The 25355-nt window shown below is 38.8% G+C and overlaps 1 protein-coding gene across 2 annotated transcripts in view; it reads right to left on the bottom strand.

Moving 5' to 3' along the window:
* CCDC141 (coiled-coil domain containing 141) overlaps positions 1 to 25355 on the bottom strand; it is a 141378-nt gene that overhangs the window by 11211 nt on the left and 104812 nt on the right. For both annotated transcript variants that reach the window (XM_075608934.1, XM_075608935.1), the window contains exons 11-20: positions 24953 to 25144; positions 23379 to 23552; positions 22055 to 22231; positions 17641 to 17766; positions 14973 to 15161; positions 14513 to 14689; positions 13827 to 13976; positions 8738 to 8878; positions 4516 to 4710; positions 2904 to 3087 (exon numbers count right to left, since the gene is read on the bottom strand). In XM_075608934.1, the coding sequence (XP_075465049.1) occupies positions 2904 to 3087; positions 4516 to 4710; positions 8738 to 8878; positions 13827 to 13976; positions 14513 to 14689; positions 14973 to 15161; positions 17641 to 17766; positions 22055 to 22231; positions 23379 to 23552; positions 24953 to 25144 (1705 nt within the window). The remainder of the gene's footprint in view (positions 1 to 2903; positions 3088 to 4515; positions 4711 to 8737; positions 8879 to 13826; positions 13977 to 14512; positions 14690 to 14972; positions 15162 to 17640; positions 17767 to 22054; positions 22232 to 23378; positions 23553 to 24952; positions 25145 to 25355) is intronic.

Below are 25355 nucleotides of genomic sequence, written 5' to 3'. Positions count from 1 at the left end.
CATTGTAATTGTGGAGGGTTTGTTGGACTATAGGAACTAAAGCTGTTGTTATATTAATTTATAGAGGGACTCCTACATAGCCAGTCTAATTCTTTGGGGGGACACTTTTAATCTACAATACTTCTCCATTTTTATCTTGGTCACATACAGTCTCATTTTGAAATCATTCATTTTGTTTTAGAGAAGTAAAGATGTGAACACATTTTCTATGGGTTCTCTCAAAGATGGCTGCTATCGAGATTTTGTAAACATTGCTTAATAACTCTGCCATGATAACTGCAACTTTGGCATTTTTGCTGCATACTGTCGTGGGCGGGTACAAGATCCTAACTAGCAAATACAGTATGTTTGGCCTATTATGTGGCATTGGTATTCCCCTTTGTGCAGTTAAGACATTTGGGCAAAGCTTAACATATCTTAAATAACCAAACAACTATTAAGAGAATGTGTTACACTACTGGTATATTTACATTTATTGTAAACTCAATATTGGTTGCAATGTGGGAACGCACCTTTCAAGTGTCATGTCTGTCAGTGATTTCTGAGGTTGGGGATATCACAGAGATTGGTAACAAATTAGATATAGGGATTTGAGAATGAAAACATATCCCAGACTCTTATGGCTGTGACCCTCATCATGCAGCCGATTTCTTGTGCCTTTATAGCTTATGGCTGAAGATTGTTGACTAAAGTGCTATAGCACACCAGTACTGGAGTCTATTCAATCTATTGCCCTTTTTATTGCAATCATAGTGTACAGTAATCACCAAGTTGTTTTGTTATTTTTGAAATACAGTCTTTTAGCATGAAATGTGTATAATATTACAATCAAGTGCCTTCATTTTTCTTCTCTTTAAGACGTGAAGGTACCGTTTGTTGTAGCTGAGCCTAAAATGTTTTTGGGACATATTATTTTTACTTTTATTATCATCTTAATCACTTGCTTTATTGTTGGCATTTCCAGCAGTTCTTTTTTGGGTGTAAGCATGATTTTGCAGGCACACAAAAATGGCTGCTATTGTAATCTTTCTAAACAATGCAATATTACTCAATCCCAATCATATGTGGGGCATATATACAGTATCAAGGCAAATTCGGGGCAAATCTGGGGCAAAAACATGGCTCTATGTATCTCAAAGAAAAAACTTCTATTGATATGAATAAGATTTTTTGTTATTTGATACAGTACATATGGTCCAGTTTTGGGCCCAGAATTGCACCAGTTTTGCCTTGATTCATAAGTTCCGGTGGCTTTGGAATTCCTGTAGTATTCTTACTGCATAACAAACCTTTTTTAGCACAAGCAGCACACACTGTGCATTTTGTGGTATTTATTACTCTACTTTTCTTAGTTACACTCTTGAGACAAACATGCAACCTATTGTCTGTGCAGTATGCACAAGGGGTTCTATTTATACAAAAATGCCAACAAAATAATCAATATAATACAGGGAATTGTAATCCAATAAGAGCACCAAATAAAAGCAATTCATTAAAAACTCATAAAAAATTACATTTAAGAAACTATACAAATGGTGGCAAAGGTGTTATGAGACTGCGTCCTTTTACTTTATTGAAATGCTAATATGTATTCATTAGTGGATCTACCCTGCTTCTGTTGTAATTTTCACTAGAATTTGATGTTCCAAACATTTGCTAAACAAGTGTACAGAAACTGCTCTAATAATAGATTAGGTGTCACCAAATCACAAAAACCGTGACAGGCTACATACTGTACACATGGCAGGAACATTCAAAAAGACTCAAAGTGTGACAATGAACTGTTAATAATGCAATAACATCCGGGAAAGTGCATGCAAGGTACTCTGTTTTTCACTCTGAGTTACCCAGCTATACACTTTATTAAATAGGGATTAAAGTAACCAGATTTATAAATCAATTTCCCTCATAGAAACCAAACTCAAAACTGTTGCAGTAGGGTGTGACTTATTACTTTATTGCCTTGAGGGAACTGTGAACAACGAAGAATGTTGGTTAATCCATCTGTATCTCAAATAGTATTATTAGAAGAAAAATGATGAGTGGTACACAGGCCATTTTTTCTATAACTATTCTATAAACTTAGATTGTAAGCGCTCTGGGGTAGGGATTTCCTTATAATTCCCTGCACTGTCTTGTCTCCTTTGTAAAGCACTGGCTACACTGTGGAAGCTATATAAATAAAGATATACAAAGTGTGACTGTGTTGAAGTCATTAGGGCTTTCCATGTGGCAGCACCGGATCAGAGAAAATGATCGGCACTCACAGGTCTTGATAAGGTCCTACATAGGATCGAAACATCAATAATATGTAATAAACCATAAGTATATTTTTTCACTAATCCTGCAAGTGCCAGTTATTTTCTCCAGATACACACCCTTCTTTATACTTACACACCTGCGCAAGTTAGTATTGATGAAAGTTAGAGAACCACTGTAACTACATATACATACATACACATTATTATTTTCCTATCACCTTTTATTTCTATGGATTTGTGCAGACAATCCTACAAATTGAACGGCTTTTAAATATGTCCCACGATTGAGGAAATATGTCATTTAAAATATGGTATGCATGCAATATACTTGGAGCATATGATAGAGAAGATATAAGTAATAAACATACTATATACAAAGATGTATTACATTGTATCTACTGCACGTCATTTTTTTCTCTTTTTTCCTTCGCTGTAAAAACTCAGCCGTAACAGAGGTGGTATAAACTACCAAACTATCTGTGTCAAATGTAAGAACATTGAATACCAAGCTTTTTACTATTTGATGTACGTAGGTGCAAAAGTGTAAAATTGCACTGCGTCCGATCTCACATTTATTTGCCTTGATATATTGATTTCGAGGATTTGATTGATGCCAGAGCTGTGCATAACAAAACGTCTCACCATAGACACGTTGAGCAAGGCTGGTCATCTGTTGGATTCTCTCCTCCTGTTGCGGAACGGTTGGTTGTACAAACTTGTTGAATTGATTGAGAAGTATCTCTACTGTTTCCTTTGTTTTACATTCTGCAGAATAACGCCCAACTCTGACAACTGTGGCACAGGCTTCTTCACACCAAAACTGGCACTTTCATTTGTGGTAAAAAGGAAGTTAAACCATTAGCATATAGGTGAAAACTACAATACATGGGATTCTGATTATATTGTCATTGTAGAGGTAAAAGTAATTAGCTACATTCTTTGCGTACAGAGGAAAAGGCGATTATATGTTATTTTTGACAGGAAAGATTCTGTATTTAAAATACATATTTTGATTTGACAAGTTCTGTAGATTCTGTGCCTTTAATGAGTTTTTCAATAGAAATAGTGAGAAATTGCAAGTCAGGAAGTGCATTTAGTGAGCTTTTGCCCCAAAATGCACTTGATGAGTGTTACCTCTACAATGACAATATGATCTATGTCAGTGCTAAAAAATATAACAAATAATTTGCAAATACAATGAACTGAATTAAACACTGATTAACTATCTAGTCCTTTCGCATCTGTGTCAAATGTGTGAATTCTTGGTTATCAAGCTTGATACATTTTCTAAGCACACAAGGATAATGCCAGTTCTGACAAAATGTTTTAAATTGCCAAAAAATCAAGGCAGATATAATTTGCATGTGTGTGTCAAGTCATTTCCCTCTGTTCATCTTACCAGAAAGAGTACAGGGAAGTAAGGAAAGGGGAAATAACCGCTACAACAGCATGGGGCAGCTAGATATAATTTAGCAGTGGCGGGGTGCCAACAGAGGAGTCAGGATTAATAAACAGAAGGTATTTTAACATATTTAATAAAAGGTACATTTTAAACATATTCCTACCGGAGCAATACCTTATATCATTGTTATTCATTGAAATGATCTTTATATCAATTGATGATCAGGGTGTGCACCAATTAAGAGGAATGACATTTCTCTCAGCTACCTTCTGTTCATCTAATCAGTCCCAAGTTTTACCAACAATTAATTCATGAGAATATGCAATAGGAGCATCCGTGCGACAGTTCTCCCATGGGCACTATCGCAGTTTAATGAGCATCCCCCTACGACTCAAATGGCAGTCATGCAGGTCTGCTAGAACTATATCATGGAGGGGGAGGGCTGACACTAAGCACTAGAGATATAATTGGAAGTGGGAATTTGACTTGGAATCAAAGCACAGGGTTTAGCAGCTGCCTTGGAGTGGCTCACAGAAGTGCTGCTTGCTGATGGCAGGGGCCTTTGGTGGAAATTATTGCAAGTCAATTGACTACTTCCCTGGCTGGGAAAGCAAGAAGGGGGAGGTGAAGGGGGAGGGGAAGGGGAAAGGGGAGGGGTATTCAGCATTCCCATGTTTGAATCCATGGGGCAAAAGCATTCTCTACACATCATAATGTCTGTATAATTATGTCTCCGACATACTTGAAAACACGCTGTACATTTCTATATATCTTTCAGGCAACACATTTTTCCTACACTAATAAATAAAATACATTTAAAGCATGCATCATAGTTTTTTAAGTGATAATTACCTCCTCAATTATATGTTGTAGATTTTCAGCCATGAAAAGATTTTGCTTATATTCGTCCACACCGGTGTTGAATTCATGAACTTGTTTCTGTAAGTTACTTATTGCCTCCTGGATAACATTTGCTTTGTTAACTGGTTGAGACAGTATGGATGTTAATATCTTCTTTTCTAAAGTATCAATTTTCTTCCTCAAAATCTGAAAAAAATTAAATACAAATTCTGCAGTTAAGAAATGAATCTCTGCATTTCTTGTGCACATCACTTCATTAAGCGATACTGATACACTAAAAGATAGGACTTACACTGTATATATATATATATATATATATATATATATATATATATATATATATATATATATGTAACGGGTTTCCCCCCCCCCCAATCGCAGATTATACGGTGGAAGCGAAGAAACATACAACGTTACCATAGATGTGTGGTGCGGTACCTGTTGGCTCACAGGAGGGCTGAGCTTCCGCTGAGGGAAACCTGGGGCAATTATAGGATACTATGAGTAACCGCGTACTCGGTACAGCGCCTCCACCTGCGATGGCTCCCACCAGAGGGGGAGTGGTTCCTCGCAGGACAATACACAATAACCACGTACAACAGATTGGATAATAACTAATACCTTTACTAACGTGCATAGAGACATGTAACATCAACACATAGCAACAAGCGTCCCTCGCTAAGGGCAACCTGACTACGGCGTCTCGCAGGACGCTAACGCTAACTTGCACCACGGCGGGTGCCCACACTTTATGCGTCACGGAGGACGCTAACACCTTAGGCGCCACGGAGGACGCTAACACTTCCACAGAGTGATCCCACCCCGTTTCCAGTAAACCCAACCCAATGTCTCGCACTCCCAAATCATATACAAGTGTGTGTGTGTGACTGCGCAGCCACTATGTCTGGTGATAGGCCTTGTTGGTGCACGTGAGGTTATGGGTTACCTGCCGAGCACTCCATTGCTTGGACCTGCAGCGAACTTCACAAAGGATCCAGGCGAGCTCCTGCACGATACCCGGATCCACCACCGTAGGATCCAACAGGGGCGATCCCCTTCTGGAAACAGTCCAGCTCTCTCCCAGCAACCAATCAATATTCTTTGTTCACTACTAACAAATAGATAATGGAGCAGAGTCCCTAACCTAGGGCCTGTCCCTACAATACTCAGCTAGGATGACTCAGGGCTATCTGGGGTCTAGGGGATTGCTGGCCTAGTGCAGAGAGTCACTGACTCCTGCACCCTACCTCCTTCCCTAGCTGCTCCGTCACCAACTGCCTAGCGTGCTCCAAGCCCGCAAAATGTATCACTTTGTTGCAAGCAGAGCTCCTGCAGCCCTATTGGCTCCCTGGCGACATGGGGCCGCTCCAGAGGCTCATGGGACTTGAAGTCCCCTTACAGAGCCATCCTCTCATTGGCCAGGGCTTCGCGGGCTTTACTGGCTCTTCACTGCGCATGCGTGAACTCCCTGGAGTCCTCCCGGCGCTCCTAGTCCCTGCGCATGCGCAACGCACCTAACAATGGCGGCGCCCTGCTCCGTGAGCCGCCGGGGCCGCAGCAACGCGGCCGCGGCCTTAACAACGGCCCGATCGCGTCCCCGGCAACCGGCCTGATCGCGTCCCTGACAACTGGCCGCAACTCTATGTAATGCGCGGCTCGCGCACCAGTACCCCTCACTCCCTTGTCCTCGGCGGCCCTGCGCAGCGGAAGGAGGGGGGTCAGTATGGCAAGGAGGACCTGGCTACATATATATATGCAAATACAACTGTATGCTCATCTGCATGTCTTAGGCAGATCTGCAACACCACTTTTCACCATTATCACCCAGCATACAGCACTTCCACTGCAGCAAGGGATTCTGGGAAATGACATGCAAATGAGCACGCAGTGCCACTTTTTGCTTCAAAAACCATTTTTAACATGGTTCCCTATAGGCTTAAGCTTGCTGCATGGTCACAGCTTTGAGCACAGCCAGGGTTAAGGTGCATACCCAGAAAACCACCCACAGACAGCTGTTTCGACCTTAATGGGTCTCATCAGTGTGGGGTTGATCAACTGGGTATGCAAAGAAGCTATGGGATAGGGTATACCATAATAGTGAGCTAAGTTATGGTGAGTAAAAAAAGTGCCAAAAACTTCCACTGCAGCAAGGGATTCTGGATTTATATATATATGTATATATACATATGTATGTATGTATATATATATATATATATATATATATATATATATATATATATATATATATATATATATATATATATATATACATTCATACTGTAGATTGTTCTTGTATGTGTTTGCATTAAAACAGGATGCCATATGTATCAAGCATCATAATAAAAGCAAAACTGGAGTATTGCTGTGACTCATCACTTGACAGGTAGATGTATTAAGGCGCTTTGCATCTGCCATGCTCCACTTGCATTAGTTATCAGTTTGGGGAGTGGGTTTGGAGTAATTAGAGAATTTGCTTGCAGCGATAGTATAATGAGACATATCAAAGTCTGCCTCCTGGATAACAATAATAGATCTGGGTTGCGCCAATTCAATCTACCACAAGAGAGGTGGCGTTACGTACTTGTTCAGCATCAAATAGCAAGCGTCCTACTTATGTAGCAGAAGCGAATTGATGCAAATTAAAAATGTTCACTTTGTCATGATGGAGAAAGGAACGAGTCTGCAGAAACCATACAGAAGAATCAATCGTGGGTTAATATGATCTATTTCTTAACACTTTCAGTGCTGAACGGAAAGTCCACAACTATGTTTGCCGGGTCCCGGGACTCAAGCACTGGTGCGAATTGGGGGGCCATGGGTTGCTGAGCGGCACAGGGAGCTCTGATAGGAGCCCAGCGGACAGGCCCCCTACCTCCACCAGGCCTAGGACAGTATTTCCAGAAATCCAACCGACAGTCGCCTTGCTAACGGGGCCTGCAGTGTATTACGGAGTAATGCATTGCAGCCCTCAGCACTGAAGGGACTAAATATAGTAACAATAGAAACACTGGGCCCAACAGGATGAGTCAGTGTATAACTTTAACATATGATACGTACGAAGGCCCATATTTACGGAGCAGTGCTATGCCATAAGACACCCTAAGGTGCTGAAGACACCTTACAGAACATTCAAGTGAATGGGTGATAGGGGGTCTTTTGTCACCGGACGCTGTGTTACGGAATAGCACTACATTCCTAGTAAATATGCTAAGTAACAAACTATTTACTGTACGTTCAACATGAAAAAAAGGATAATTCGCGTACAAAGTAAAGAAGATATTAGTGATGTGTAGCATGTGTTTGTAAAAATTAACATTACAGTTCTAGATCTCATACTAAACATTTATTGGACAGAGCACACATTGGATAATAACGCAAAACACCCATTGACACATGAACCCACAATGCATAATCATAGAACTGCAGTTGACAATAAGTTTGTGCTGTGACCATGATGTATTAAAAAAAAGTGTTTAATCCATTTAACAGTTAAATAATGATTCATATGTTTTATTCATGCTGTAGCAACTAAACTGTCACAGCTGTTTTTATACATGGCATCTGAAGAATTTTTACAAATTATTGAATGCAAACAATTAGGAGCCTATTCTCGTAGCTCTGAAGTGTGACAACCCGCTTCTAAAGTGCTCTTTAAAAGCGGATTGGCATGTTTTGCTATTCTGTAAGTGTAAGCCCTTCTCGCATGTCCAATATGTGTCTAAAGGCTTTTTAAGAAGCGGTTTCACTCTTGCTCTGCCAATCCGACCAGTTTGTCAAAAAAGCCTCCAAATAGCTTTTTTTTTGACAAACACTGCAATTCTCGTACCTCCGTTATGCAAACCACTTCTAAAAACTCACATTTTGTTCACGCTACCTCAAGGGAGGTGAGATTGGTATTGTGAGTTCCATCCAGAGCCTGATACTGTATATGGGTTTGTCTGAGAGAGCAAAACCTATATGTCTGACTGGGGATGGAGTTAGTCCCACCTCAAGGCATTCTGCCTCTAAAGCAAGTACAATCCACCAATACAGTCACATTTATTGAAGCGGTTCAGAAGAAGCAATTTGCAATAGAGAAGAAGGTTTCTTTTCTCACATTTCATTATGCTACTAGAATAGGCCCGTTAATAATATTATACATGGATGGTTGAACCTTAGGACATCTTACACAATTCTTACTCACATTCATGTACAAATAATTTAATGCATTTACCTGAAATTTTTCTGCATATATTTCAACTTGCTGTATCTGATTCTTAATTACTTTCAGATTCCGAGCTTTTTCAGATTTCTTGGTGTAATTGAATTTCAAATTGTTAATTTTTTTCTTCAGATCCTTAAATGACTCTTTCAGCTATAATGAAATTAGATTTCGTGTTAAACGAAACAACTAAAAAAAAAAAAAAAAATACTTTGTCGCAACAAAAGCACTAGCAATGGAAAAAGGTTAACTCACAATATTAAACTCTGCTCCAGGCTTCTATAGTACAGCAAACATTAATCTTGTATAACTGAGTTCATATATTTTGTCCTATTTTGCTTAAGTTCACATACAGTGCTACAGCCAGTTATTTAAATTACTGACATTTATCATTCTTATTTTATATGATAACTATTGCAGTAATTTGTGCCTATGCCTAAAATTGAAATACAGATGCAGCAACAAGTATCCGAACACATGCCTTTGAAAATCTGGGGCAATACCCCAGTAATGCTCCAACATTTCTGCAGACAGACTAATGGCCCATCAGATTAACACAGCGGGGGTCCCTGGTCAGTTTGAATGGGACAGCCAGGGACCCCCGCTGTGTTAATTCGATGGGCCTGTCTGCAGAAATGTCACAGAAATGTTGCAGCATTACTGGGAGATTGCCCCAGATTTTCCCAGGCAAGTGTTCGGATACTTGTGGCTGCATCAGTATAATCTGGCAGGATGTATTGCGGTTTACTGTGCAATATTATAATTGAAGTTCTGTACTGTGTTATATTGCATTGCCACAGTGGCTAATCGCTCTTTAATTGTTTGCTAATCCTAGCATCATCATTACTTTCTACTAATACAAGAGGGACAACAAATAGACATTATATAACGGCGCCAGTCGTCTTCATGTAGCCCATTTGGCGAATCACTTTTATTAGTTAGTGAGAAACTGCACTTTGAACATGAATAGAGGATTCGAAAGTACCTTTTTATGTACATCAAACTTTTTCAGGTTGAATGCCTATGAAATGCAAGGCACTTGTTAATCTAAATGTAACATTTGTTTACTAGATATACAGTATGCCTTCACAATAAATGTGATTCTGTGTTTTGGGTACTTATCCTTTAGAAGTGATAAGCTCATGCTCTAATTCTATGGTAGGCTTAGTCACTAGTCTCACAGCTGCCTATATAAGAGGGTTGGGTAGGTAACCTCCCACCATTCCTAATATGTGACAAACCACCTAAAGTTAGAAGCAGTAGCAGCTTCAATAATAATGTTGCCCCCTCTAACAAATTCCCAGAGGGATCACAACAATTGTCTATGTGATTTACTTAGCATATTGCTTCTTAAGTTGTTTCTGTTTGCTGACTTCCTGGAATACAGAGGTGAGGCATGGGGAAGTAAAAAGGATTTATTTTTCCTAATGCTCCGATGGATTTTCAAATGATGCTGGATGAGGGACAGCAGCTGCAAACCTTTTGACACATGAGCCATCTTTTTTGAGACTAAGCGATCTGATTTCACATACTGTACTCACACTGCCCAACTGAGATTTGCTGTCATTACAAATCATGTCTCGAATATGGTCTGGCATCATACCCAACATTATAACTTTGCTCACTGGCAGGCCTAACATATCTAATGTAATTACCCTGCTAACATTGGGCTTGTACAACACTGCTAATGTGTAATGATTATTAAGTTGACAATTGATCAGAAGTAAAAGTGACACAATGTGCTATTCATTACGCTCCGGGGTCACGTGTGACCCTCGGTGTCATTTGCCGCCTGTGACTTCATGTCACATAACCCTGCAGCATCATTTGACGCCGTGTTGCCATGGAGATGCATCACAGCGTCAGAATCCCGGCAAGTTTTATTGTTGCAGAGGCCGCACACGATCCCCCGGCACTTAATTTTAATGCCTGGGGGAAGAGCGCGGGACCTCTGCAACCGCCCGCGCCCCCCCCCCCCCCAAAAAAAATCTCCCCCTCCCCTGGCCGGCGCGCACTCCAGTTTGCGTACCCCTGGACTAGGCTTTACCTAAGAGAGTGTGAAAATGACCTAATGTTAAAATTTCAGAACAAAATTAGCACAACTAGTCTAATCTGTTTAGCTGCGTTTTAATTCTGACTAATTTTAGGGTTACCAGGCATAGGCCTGTGATCAGACCTTAGTGAATCTCATCCACAAAGTTTTACAAAGAACAGTCCAAAATCTGCCGGTTCAGATTTAAGCTAAACACACTATTTGTTTTTTTAGGTTTGCCAGCGTAAATGGCAGTATACCAATGAATCCCAATGAGATTCATTCTTCTTTCCCCCTCACTCAGTCCCACAGGACACTGTGAGAGAGCAAAAGACAGTGAGAATAAATGAAAGCAACTGCAAGCAGAAGCCATTTGAAGGATGGAAGAGCTGTAGTCAGTGACTCTGCAAGAATTTCACCCAATAAGGCCAACCCTTTTGCTTCACACTGCATTGTGGGGCAAGATACTGTACATTCCTAGAGTTGCACCAGCCAGCCTGCATGTCTTACACTCTGTGGGAAGTAACAGCTGCTCTAAACAGCACTCCCAGGTTTTGAATGCATTCACCAATCTCTTAAAGATAGTGATGGTGATCAGCTAGTCCTAAGTGAGGGTCTCTGGATAGTGTATCAACAGAAAAGAACAAAGAGGGGACAGCAGCACACTGACTCACCGTTTCAGCATCTTAGTCCATATGTAGAATGATCACAAAAAGCTTTCATTGCTTGTGAAAAATTCCTTTACTGGCAAGGAATCAGTCAAACATCCCAAAAACGCAACGTTTCAGGCTCACATGGCCGTTCATCAGGTACATTATGTGGGCCTGAAATATTGCTTTTTTGGGATGTATGCCTTCCCCTCTTTTTTCTTTTCTATTTTCTTGGACGTTTGGTCACACTTCTTGGGGGACATGGCACCTGTCTAAAGTTGAAGTATAATTTTTGTTTGCTCATTTCTGTGATATCTGGATTTTTACACTTGAATAGTGTATCACCAGGAAATATATTATCTCTTAAACCAATCAACCATCAAAAAACCAACACACACACACACACACACACACACACACACACACACACACACACACACACACACACACACACACACACACACACACACACACACACACACACACACTGAATCTAGCATTGAGATTACTGATTGTTAACCATACTGCTCCTTTGATCTTTTCAGGTGACACCTGAAATCATCACCTCTAGTGTTAATAGGAGAGACTCTATATTGTTACTTGTTGCTAAACCTCACTATATTTATTCCATGGCTTTCTTTCATGTAGTAATGTCTATTGCATTTTGACATTTGCTTACTACTCTATATTAGCCTCTATAGGACTAGCAGCCTGATACATTAATCCAATGCACATGGAGATGAGAAATTAGACCTGCAACTCCATGTACACTGGAAACCCATAACTGGTTCAGACAGAGGCATTCTGCCTATTGATAATGGATAGGGTGTCTTTCCATCACAGTTATTCCTTCAATGACTGTTATTCCCTGTGTTTCCTAATTAAACAGATGCTTTGGATGGTTTTTATGATCTTTGCCTAATGTGTTTTGGGATAAGACTGCTTTAAAAGTGACAATTCACGCAGGCAATTTTTTTTGCCAAATATATTATTTTTTTAACATATGATTGAAGTAAGGGGTCTCCGGAGCTGAACCTCATTAATTTAATGTCTGTGGACCCCCTGCTTCCGGAGACACTTACCTCCATAGGGGATGCCTGTAGCCTCTCCCGTTCAGCTAGCAGGGTTCGCGTAATGGCGGAGTTTCAAAGCTCCCTGGTCCTGCGGGCCAATAGGAAGCCATGACGGCATCAGGTTCAGCTTCCTATTGGCCTGTGTGATGCGGGAGCGTTAAACTTTGCAGAGATACCGGCACCTCATATGGAGGTTTGTGTCTCAGGAAGCATGGGGGCCCCGGAGCTGAAATTAATTGGGCTCAGCCAGGGCCGTTTTAAGACCTTCATAGGCCCTATGCACTTTATTTCTAGAGGCCTGTGTGTCCGATATTTTTACTCATTTTTATGCTAATTTCATCGTTGGCTTGTTTCTTCCGATACAAGCGATATTTGGCATCGATACTTTTGTTTCGATATTTAAAGGTATCGATACTTCAAAGGCATTTTAAATTAAAATTTGCTGTTTTCTCTTATTTTGTTATTTTTTTTTTTGTTTAGGTATTTTTTCAAGTGAAATATTGTAGGCCCTAAAAGGTTTGTAGGCCCTAAAAGGTTTGTAGGCCCTAAAAGGTTTGTAGGCCCTAAAAGGTTTGTAGGCCCTAAAAGGTTTGTAGGCCCTAGGCACTGTGCCTAGTCGGCCTAATGTATAAAGCGGACCTGGGCTTAGTTCTGGAGAACCCCTGCTTCAAACCTATGTTAAAAAACAATAATAATAAAAAAGCATGAATTGCACATTTAAAATCTACTCTTTCACTAGCAAAGTTCCAATTCCTTTTCTTTTCCTTAAATAATTATGATGACAATCCTAAGAGAACAATTAGTGACTGATAAGATAGAGGATTACAGTGATCACTTGGAAAGAAAAGTTTATTCTTTTTTCTAGAGAGACCCCAAATTTTGTTCACTTCAAGGTTGAATACACATTCTTTAAGGAGGCCAATGACACAGCTAAATTATTTAAAACTTGGTGAGACTGCACCTTTTATAAATACAATAAAACGTGATTCCGTTTTGTCAGGCAAAAATGGTGAAACCTTTCCATAATTGAACACAAACCTTCTAAAGATTAACTTAAAAACATTCCACCTTTCCACACAGCTCACTTTTGGCTATTCTAGATACAGTGATTTACCAAACCGTATTAAGCCTTTGTGCCACTTACAGTCCATTCATGTAAAAACACCATTTAGTAGACATTGGCTACAGTCCATTTCCTTTTCCACTAGAACATTTAAAAAAAGTGACATTACTTTAAACATTTTTATTCAAGATCGATAATACAATTATAATGATCTATTTTATGTGGTCTCTGTAAGGATGTAAAAATAATTATCCTTTTTGTACACTTGCTCTTTCCAACAGACCTCGTTTACATCTTCTATAGTTGTGCCGACATGTAAGTTGCCATATAGTTTGTCCTCATGCTCGTCCATATTGGAATTCCAATGTATGCTCTCACGCTCAAGCATATAGACTTGCTTCTGAAGATCCTTCATGGGAATAGTAATGTAATTCTAAAGATTGAATACATTAACACAGTATAAGCATAGACACAAATATATACTTCATCTACTGTATGTAATTGTAAACACACACACACACACACACACACACACACACACACACACACACACACACACACACACACACACACACACACACACACACATAAGCTATGAGCAAGTGTAATTGGGGGGGGAGGGGGAAACATGCTTAATGCCTCCCTATCATTCTACTAAAAGACATATTAATTACATACAGTATATATATATATATATATATATATATATATATATATATATATATATATATATATATATATATATATATGTATATATACACCTATATATATGCACCTGTATATTTACACACACATCTATATATATTGTATATTTCTTTTTACACAACAAAGCAATTCAATATTTTTTTACATTATATAACTAATATGATAGGAGTAGTAAATAGAAAAATGGCCAAGTAAAAAGGACTACTTAAATAAAAACGGCGTCAATGATCCTTTATTTTGGGTTCCCCACATAGTATTACTTACAGAATGCTGTATCGTAGAAATGACTTCTGTTCCCAAGTTAAGAATGAGTTTAAATAGATTTTGAACATGTGTTTGCTGCTCATGCGTTTTAAGTCGGTGGATTTCAGCTTCATTGGTGTCATCGTCGAGTCCCGGTGAATCCAGAAGCTCTGGGTCTGACTTAACAAGACTTTCCAGCTGGAATATACAATAAATGTGTTGAATTTAAAGTAAAGAAGAAATTTTAAGTAAACATATGAAATAACCTAGCAAACAGTGTTGTGTTTTCATGTTTATTTTGAACTAGGTTTTTGCCTTCACACTCTTCATCATGTCCACAACTTTGTATCCGGTAACCTAGGAATCTCTTGTAACTCCAGGATCTTTACAAATAAGAGAATTAACAGCAACTGTACATACAGTATCTAACATGCAGAAGGGGATAGGTTCAGTGCGTGTGAGAACAGATTCTGCTACTTACTTCTTGTTTAACTTGATAAAATGCCACAATCTTGGTGAAAATATCTTCACATTCTTCAATGCTGTCATTCACCCTTTGATGATGTTGGGCCAGCTCACTTACTTTCTCGGATTTTTCCTTTATTGGTGTTCCTTCCCGGTGAAGAAGTTCAGATATCCTTACCGCATATTCAACTTCAGCGTGTAGTTGCTAGTAAGATGACAAAGACATACCCAAATGTTACTTCATTCTCTCAGCTTATAGCAACAGTCCTTCCCCAAATAGTTTTTTTTCTAGATTACGTTAACAGGGTCTCATCCATGGTCCAATGATGTCTTGGGGCCCTTGGTTTTCGATGGCAAGAGTTTAGCATTTTTTTGCAGTTCCTTTGAGAACATGGTTATTGGGGGTCACCAGCAGAAAGTTGCAACGTCATCTCACAACGATGTTGAGGCTACCTACTGGCCACGAGAGCGAGACCTGACCCTGTGGCCATTTTGTGTCTGGCGTGCTGAGTAATGGGAATTGAGGGATGAACCGTGTTATTCTTAGCTCCTTTTTATGGGCCAGTAACATTGAAGGTGGCTGCCGGGGCTGTCCAATAGGAACCTACAATGTTCTACTCTGATGATGTTTCGGTTCCTATTGGACCATGGGAGTGAGGCTTAGATGACAGCCATATTGACCAGAAACAACATCAAATAAAAAGACAAACCGCGTGAACCAAGGTGTCCACAGAGCTAAAATAGCATGGTTCAGCTCCAAGTAAACCCAGAGCTGATTATGTAAAAAGATCAATAATAATTGAATTGGGGGATTGCTGTCTTAACTAAAACCTTGAAAAGCATACCGGTGCCAGAAACAGGTGAATTCTATGTAAGCTGTGATACATTCTATTTGACCGAAATTAAATTAATACAAACTTACAAACTTCAAAAGATGTTCTCCTTAGATGGCAGAATGGAAGGAGCAGGGATTTTGCTGTCTTTCAAGTGAATAAAAAATCTTTACTATACGTTTATTAAAACATCTTTGGCAAAATTAAATTAGACTAGCATAACTAAATCATTGTGTTCACCATTAACAAGGATTTGTAAAGCTTTTTATATTGAGCCTTTAAAATCTAACTGATAGCATTTAGAATTCGAAATGTCTTATTTATGAATCAATGTAATTTTAGTAACTTATAAATAAACTTGCAGACAGCCAGCACAGATGACAAGCCACGTCAGTGAAGACCAGTTTGCACATCTCCACAGTCCTGGCCTTTTATCAGGGAAGTGGGGGATGGGAGCATTATAAATAAGATGCAAATATGCAGAACTTCAAACACCCCATTATACTTGTAATGTATGTACCCCCTAAATGTGGTACTTCCTAATACATATAATATAATATATATATATATATATATATATAAAAAAATATAAGAAAAAAAAGCGCCAAATCCTAGTGCATTACTGTGCAAAATAGATATATTTAATTCCCAAAAATCTCAATAAAAATGAACTCACAAACATAAAACAATTAAAAGCATTGTATGAGTAATACTCATGCTCCTAGGACCAGGAAACGCTGCTTTGCTGCTGTAGTCCCTCCGTGACTCCACTGGAACAGATTGCTGCCTCCGTTGTTCACTGCCTGCAGGAACTGACGTATCAGGCACTCCACGATGGTCTCTCCCCCGGTATACAGGAGAGACCATCGTGGAGTGCCTGATACGTCAGTTCCTGCAGGCAGTGAACAACGGAGGCAGCAATCTGTTCCAGTGGAGTCACGGAGGGACTACAGCAGCAAAGCAGCGTTTCCTGGTCCTAGGAGCATGAGTATTACTCATACAATGCTTTTAATTGTTTTATGTTTGTGAGTTCATTTTTATTGAGATTTTTGGGAATTAAATATATCTATTTTGCACAGTAATGCACTAGGATTTGGCGCTTTTTTTTCTTATATTTTTCTATGCAGGTGGAGAGGGAGGTCGTTGTGCCCTTTTAAGAAGCTGCCTGTTGGTCCTAATAGTGCCACGGTCACTCCCCAATTATTGGACTTATCTGTTGGACTCTAGAGGACTATCTGCATTGAGCAGATTAAGGCAAAGTTCACAGCACCACACACAAAAAAATAATTTTTTTTGTATAATTGTATGTTTTTAGCTTTTTTTTTTTTTATATTGGACATTCACAGTGCATTTTTGGTATATTAATTAATTTCATTATTTAGGATATATTGCATTGGTATATCATTATATTAATTCATTAATATTATGTTGATGTATTTATGATTTATTACCGGTTTAATTGATTTTATATATCCTATACTTCTGGCGTTCCACACACGAGCGCAGACCCCTATTGTATATATATATATATATATATATATATATATATATATATATATATATATATATATATATATATATATATATATATATCCTGCCCATTATATGTACCCACTAATCCTGCTACACCCATCTATATGTGTCTCTTGTAATAACTCCTTAAATCCTGGAATACAACTCAATACAAGAATTATCAAAGTACTGTATTCACATACATTGGAAGAAGCCCCCCCCAAATATATATATGTTATATTAAATACAATACATGTAAATATATATATATGTATATAATATTAAATACAATACACTTGAGCTAGCACAATATATAAAAACAGTATGATATGGGCTTACCTGAAATTTAGTTTTAATATTATTCAGTTTTTCTTGTGCATTTATAATATTCTGAAAGTCAGTTCCCAGACTGAGTGAAGACAATGCTTGAAGATCCTTTTCTAACTCTTGAAGCCCATTAGTAGCCTAAAAAATTAAAATACTAATCTTGTAAGTTTTTTAAATGAGGGAATAGACACCACCGTACAGATACCAAAGCACAAAACTACAGTTATTTATGCACCAAGGAAACTTTAATTGACCACAATGTTGTTGAGTGAGTAATTAATTCTCTTGTGGTGAGTAATAAACAGTATGGCCCATGTTTACTAGGCATTGGTACAGCATTAGACAACTTCCAGTGCTTAAAAGTATTTAGGTGAAAGAGTTGTAATGTGCCTTGCTGGCACCGGAAGGTGTCTTCTGGAGTAACACTGCTTAGTAAATGTGACCTTATATTCCTTAAATTAGGACCACGGTGGCTTGATAACAATATACTGCCCTTCACTTTCTTCCTCAGTAGCACTCAGCCAAGCAATTCTAAGAGATCAGTGAAGAAATCATTTTGGTCTTAACAATGACATAGAAATATGTGGTGGCAATGGTGGTTCAGTGGGTTTTGGTTGTTATGCATTTAAACCCCCTTTATCAGTGACAGTTAGCCTATTTTAATAGAAATAAAGCAAACAATGAGTAAAACAAAAGACAAAAAGGCTTAGTGCTACATCCAACTTGACAAATTATATAGTTAAATATTTATCTGTTTATCTTGTCGTAAGTAAGGCTCATTCAGTTAAATTATTTGGACAAATTACTTTAAGCCTAGAACCAGTGGCGAATTTTGCATTAGGCCTATTAGGCCTGGGCCTAGGGTGACAACATTTGAGGGTGGCAAAACATTTCCGCCCCATATACATTTGCCGCGCTCTGGGGCCTATCGGACCTAATGGGAATGCACTTACATGTGTAGACCGCCTCCTTGCTGCAGCCCTCCATCCCCTTTGGAATTCCAGTTTCAAATGACGCTGTGGACGCCCCAACATGACATTACACTGCATCTCGTTGCCATGGCAACATGACGTTGAGACGTCAAATTACATTATAACATCACGTTGATGACGTTTGCGGTGTCATTTGACACTGGGAATCCAAAAGAGATGGAGGGCGGCACCAAGGAGGCGGCCGACGCATGTAAGTGCCATGGAGCAGCAGATTTTCTAATCCACTGCTGCCTACAACTGTGTCACGGTATTTCCGCTCTGTAGTTCCTAACACGGCTGTACCGGCAAAAATCTCTCATGACTTCTCTAATGGAGGGAGAGCTGTCTTAATAGACTGGTCATTCACAGTTGCTTAGCAAGAACTGCAATTAAAAAGGTGGAATGGAGGTGAGCTTGAAATCAGAGAGGGGTCACTGACCTCCAAATTATTTTACCAATTGAAATTTACAAATATATTCATTAACTGCTTTTTTTATTTGCAAGTTAATTTTATCATTAAAAAAAACTCAATAAGATACAGTACAATACAGGCCACTACATAAGAGAAATTAACCAGAGTGCCCCTCTTCTTCTCAGGCAAATTTGCTGCTCTAATCCCCAAACCTGGTTTAACACAAGTACATTCCTTCACTTGCTCATCTGAGAACCTCTGCAGGAATTCTTGCATTCCCTTCCTCCACTCCAAATTTCTCCTTTGCTGCTTCAACTCGGTCCTCCCTCGGGCACACACACCCCCCCCCCACCACCACCACTTATTTTCTATACTACTGAATTCTAACAAATGTAACTTATGTTGCATTTTCCCTTTGATTCCCTCCTGTGTCCTCCTATCAGTTTTTCTCTTCCATCTACACCCCAAGACTGCGCTGACAACTTTAAAGTGAACGTACATGTTCCGTCAAGTCATCCCCCTTACATCTCATATTCCTCCTTAACACAACTCTCACTAACTACACTGAACTCCTTTCCACCTGTCAATGAATTGGAATTGTCTCAGCAACTATCCTCCTATTCCACTATATATAATCTTGACCCCATTCCCTCTCACCGCATCTGACCTCTTACTCCGACTCTGCTCCGTATACTTACACGCATTTTCAATTCCTCGCTCTGCTCAGACACCTTCCATTGCAATCAAACATGTAATAGTCACACCTAGCCTTAAAAACAACACCCATGACCATATGTCCCCCTCTAACTATCAACATGTCTCTCTCCTGCCAGTCACTTGATAAAGTCCCCTGGGAGGGATGAAACGTTGTGTTTTTTGTGCTGATTAAATTTTTCAAAGAAATCCGAAGTTGCCCTGGATCATTCAATTCTTCTCCATATACTGGATTTTTTAGGCAGATATCCCTGAACCAGGAGCACCGGTCCTTGCAAGTATTTTGATTTGTTTTATGTGGTGTGCAGCCTCTCTTGTTATATCTCTCCTGCCTTGTACTTATTTAACATTGGATCTATTCACACTTGCTCCATTTCCTCAGCACTCAAACTCTCGGACTCATTGCAATCTGGCTTCCAAACCTCTTCTTTCACTGAAACTACCCTCCCCAAAGTAGCTAATGATCATCAGTCACACTGCCAATTCTCAAGGGCTCTACTCTCTTCTAATTTTTTTCCTTTAAAAAAAAAAAAGAAAAAAACAAATATCACCTTTATGCAGCTGACACACAACTAGAGATGGACGAACCAGTCCAAATCCGTTTCCCGGATTTTCCCAAAGTGTTCCATTCAAAATTCGATCCGTGGTGTAAAATCCACGACGGATTGTTACAGTTTCAATCCACGTGGATTAAATCAAAGCTGCCATTGGATACAATCTGCTGGAGGATTTTAACAATTCATCCACTGACGGATTTTAAAAATCCAATCTGTGGATTCAGCAATCCGTGTACTGACTGCTCAATCCACGATTGGATTCTTAAAATCCGTCAATGGATTGTGGAATCCGAAGATGGATTGTTGGTGTAAAAAAAAAAATCCGCAAAAAACAAATCGCCATTTTTGAGACTGATCCGTGTCCCAAAGGAACTGGTCGATCTAAGGCGGATCCGAATCCACAAAAAATGTTTTGCCCATCTCTATATACAATTGCAGCTTTCAATTCCTTAAGTTACTCATGACATCTAGTCCCAAGTCACAGATTGTCTCTGGGCTAGTCCATACTGGATGGCCCCGTTACCTGAAGCATAACGTCTAAAGTGGAGCACATCATAATCTCACATAAACCAGACCCAATTGCTCAATTTTCTGTCACAGTAAAGAACACTACCATTCATTCAGTCCCTCAAATACACTGCCGAGGTGTAATATTTGACTAACCTCTTTCCTTCTCATCTCACATTCCTGCTGTTGCTAACTGTTGTCAATTTTTCCTCCCCAACATGAACAGAATCTGGCCTTTCATCTGTCACTGTACAGCTAAACCTCTCATGGATGCCCTTTATCTCCTAACCTTCTTCTCCCAACCTTCCTGACTCACAACTCAATACTTTACAATCTATTAAAAATGCAGCTGCTACAATTATCTTTCGCTTTTGGAAATCTGTCTCTGCTGCTCTCTTCCAGAAATCCCTTGAATAGCTCCATATCAAACTCTGCATTAGCTATAACATTGTTCTTCTCTCAGCTCTAATCTCCCACTATACTCCTTGTCCCTTATGCGCTAGTGATGGCTGTCTCATCTCTGCTCCATTTGTCTCTACACCAGTGTCACATAGGAAACATGTCTAACTTTTGGCTCCCTACCCGTGAAACTTTCTCCCCATCGCCCCCAGCATTCACTGGTGCACATCCATCCCCATATGCAGGTCAACCTTGAAAGCTCAACTTTTCAATTAAGCATTTGATTAGTTAGGGCCTGCAGCCCCCCCCCCCCCTCAAATATGTTGTATACTGCACCTGCTCAAATTGTATTCTGTATTCCCATTATTCCATTTAGATTGTAAGCTCTGTAGGGGAGAGACTCCCTAACAGCTAATTCTGTAAATTGCTGTGTACATTGGTGGTGCAATATACATACATATAAAAATATAATCTAGCCGCTCTTGAAGTTGATGACATATCCTGAATAGATAATAAAGGTATTGAGCACAGAGATAGGTACAGAGATAGTGTATTGCTGGGGGAAGGGAGGGAACCCCATCCTGGAGACCAATTTGTTCCAGAAAGAATTTAACTTGACGTGGTACAGTAGGTGCTTTTGCCCAAGTCAAAATACCAACTGGCAACTTCCATTCACATGGGTTCCAGGTACCATTACTGATTGGAACCATTACTGTTGCCCTGGTGGGCATCCTGGGGCCCATTGTACCTTCCCAAACCCAACAATCCTTAACATTAACTTGCCAGTCTATCTACAAAAAAATGATAACTACATATTTATAGTACTAATAAAAATGTTTCTATGGCATGTACACGTATTTACTTACAGATCTGAGCTGTTCTTTGATTGTTCTCCATTGTTGCTTTGTGGCATTCACTTGGTTGAGACGCAGTTGCCATGTTGACCAAAGATTTGTTACCTCTGTCCTTTCTTTATTCAGGTTATCCATAGTGTTTTCAACTGTTTGAACATGTCTGTCTTTTAGGATTGTGTTCTTGTTCATCTATAAAACAAAGTGGTTCACAAGACCGCATGGCTTTAAGATTTTAACATGTACAATGAAGCATACCTCCCTCAAATTATTGCTACTTTATTATTTTCCCTACAACAATTAGAAACAAATAATGAAAAAAAGGTAAATGGGTTTTAACAAATTGACTACAATTGAAACAATTTTACAGTAATAATAACTTTATTTCATATAGCGCTTTTCTCCCAATGGAACTCAAAGTGCTTCACAATTACAGTAGAGTGCACGGTATGCAGCGCATTGGAATTTTTACACACAAAGTTCCTGCCCAGATGAGTTGACAATCTATGTTTTTGGTGCCTGAGGCACAGGGAGATAAAGTGACTTTCCCAAGGTCACAGGGAGCTGAGAATTGAACCAGGCTCCCCTCAAACTCGGTTTCATTGTTTACAGAGTCAGAGTCTGTACTCACTGAGCCACTCCTTCTCAATCCATTTTGTTGTTGTTCAATAACACATAACAGCGATTAACTTCAGAGGACATGTATCACTTAGCTCCAAAATACGGAGCAACAATGTCATTTCATTCTGCATTTGCACCAGTGGCTTACGTAATATTATCAATCTTGTTTCTTATAATTGGTGCAATTCTGAGGCGCTCATTCCTATTGCAGCTGAGGAAGAATAATGAAGAAATTCCAAAAGTGTTCCGATATGGGACGAAGTAACAGAAAACTACTGTGTTATTTTTACGACAAATGCCAGTATCTGACCAGGATGATATAAGAAATAAAGTAAACTGAACTGAGACTTTGAAGCAGAATATCATTAGGTATCATACAGGATCACAACAAAATGAAAATGCTCTAATATAAAGTTGCAGTGCGCACGAGTACACACGAGTACACACATAACCTTTCAAAGCTTCATTATTAAAGAAAGACCTCAAATCTACAAATTACAATGGCTGACCCCACTTCTTCGGCCCTTAAAGATGAATAGAGATATCACTATTTTGTTGAAGGGCTTCCCACTAATTATTAAAGTTTATTAGAAATACTTTCCCCTGTACATAATTAGAAATAAGATGTACATCTCTAAGTAAAATTATGATTAAAATATTTTAAAATAAACAAAATCAAGCAAATGCTAAATAAAAGAAGCATAGGCTGAGATCTCACCATTTTTATAACATTCAAACAATTCTGTCCCATATCTTGAACTGAGAGAAACTCATTCAGCACACACTGTAATTGTGCATCTGCTGACTCCAGCGCGGTCGTCATATCTGTTTCAGGTCCTTCTTCAGGATTTGATTTATATAGCTTCTTCAGACTCTGGATGTGAGATTTTAACTTGACAAATACATATTTAAAATAAGGTTCGTCAGTGCATGGATATGAAAGAATGAAGTTACAGAACATGGTAAGAGAACTGTTTTAATTAGAAACATAGAAAAAGATGATCAAATGTCTATTTAAAGTAAATCTATGTAATATATTGTATTTTTCCTCATGAAGTAGTGACAATTTTAAGGCAAATCTTATGAGTCATTTACCAAAGTCCTCCATCTGCAACCTTGTACAATACCTGTCCAAAATATAGCAGCAGAAATATATATAATATATATATACATACACATGTAGAGGTATCAGTACCGTGTAAGCCGAGCTTCAATAATCAAAAAATAAATAGATGATACCGTTCTGTGGCTAACAAAATGCTTTTATTTGTGCGAGCTTTCGAGATACACTGATCTCTTCTTCCGGTGATGTTACAATGAATGAAGCAAGCAAAGGGAATACTTAAAAACAGTGTCTCTTGGAATGTTATCTGTGCTTGTCCTTCCCCCGGTGTGGATGAGATTTATGGCTAGAGGTGTTAAATGGTTCCTGAAGGAAAGTGATGTAAGAGTGTGTGTGTGTGTGTATATGTGTGAATATAAATGAATGGAGAGCCCACAGTGTATACAGTGCTTTACAAAAGGGGTGTGTGGAGTGGGAGTTAATAAAAATGGTGTGGGTAGGTGTGGAAATGTGGGAGATATTATATATGTTATATATATATATATATATAAAAAACATTATTACTCCCCTCTATATGTATGTATGTTTGTATGTTTGTATGTATGTATGTATGTATGTTTGTATGTTTGTATGTATGTCTTTATTTATATACTGTATACTGTAGCACCATGCTGGTCCCTGCCCTGAAGAGCTTACAAACGACTTATTTATTTCAACAGGACTTTTGTTTTAAGACACACAATGCTGTTTTTGCACCAGACTTTAATATATGGCCAACTACTGTAAGGTAATGTATTTTTTAGTATACACACTCAAGTCTAGGCAAATAGCACACAACAGTCATTTGCAAATAAAATACTTTTAGGGTAATATTAAAACAAATAATGGTAGCCATTGTTGTAGTTCAGAAATATATTGTAGGCTAAGGATACTTGCTCCAAATTTTGGGGAGAAAATCACACCAGATGCATGCAACAACATACATCATATTTCAATAAGATGTTTTGCTTTTATAAATCTGGTATAGTATCTAAGAGAAGGGACTGTATTATGTAAAGAGGCACACGGTATTATTGTACAGTGTAGCATGAGCTTTCTAAGGGATTGAGATTCTAATAAAAATATATTTACTCATTCTGGTATGGTATGTACACAATGCGCATTGTTTTATTTCATCCAGTGAATTAAAGCAGAAATATATTATGCAATTCTTTGTAACATATTTGTACCTCTTTGGATGACTTTAAAAATGTGATGTACACATTCAAAACCTCCAATTTTTCATCTATACTTCGGCTGAGCGTTTTCAGTTTTTCATCTAAACAGCGAGCGTCGCTTGTAAACGCTTCCAAGTCAGACGGTGCTGTTTGCTTCTCCTCTTTAATGATATGTGCAGCTGTTCCCATGTCTTGTTCTGTCTCCTGTAAGGACAATAGTATGTATATCTTTATTTATATATTGCCATCCATGTACATATGTAGCGCTTCACGGCAGTAATACACGTGACATAATATTACAACACATAGTGGGAATAAGCGCTTCAGACATGAAAGTAACAATAGGAAAAGAAGTACCTGCCCCAAAGAGCTTACAATCTAAGTGGTAAGTAGGGAGAACTTACAGCGACAGTAG

This window comes from Ascaphus truei, chromosome 7 (genome assembly GCF_040206685.1).
Source record: "Ascaphus truei isolate aAscTru1 chromosome 7, aAscTru1.hap1, whole genome shotgun sequence".
Taxonomy (NCBI): Eukaryota; Metazoa; Chordata; class Amphibia; order Anura; family Ascaphidae; genus Ascaphus; species Ascaphus truei.
This window is presented reverse-complemented; position numbering and strand designations above follow the sequence as displayed.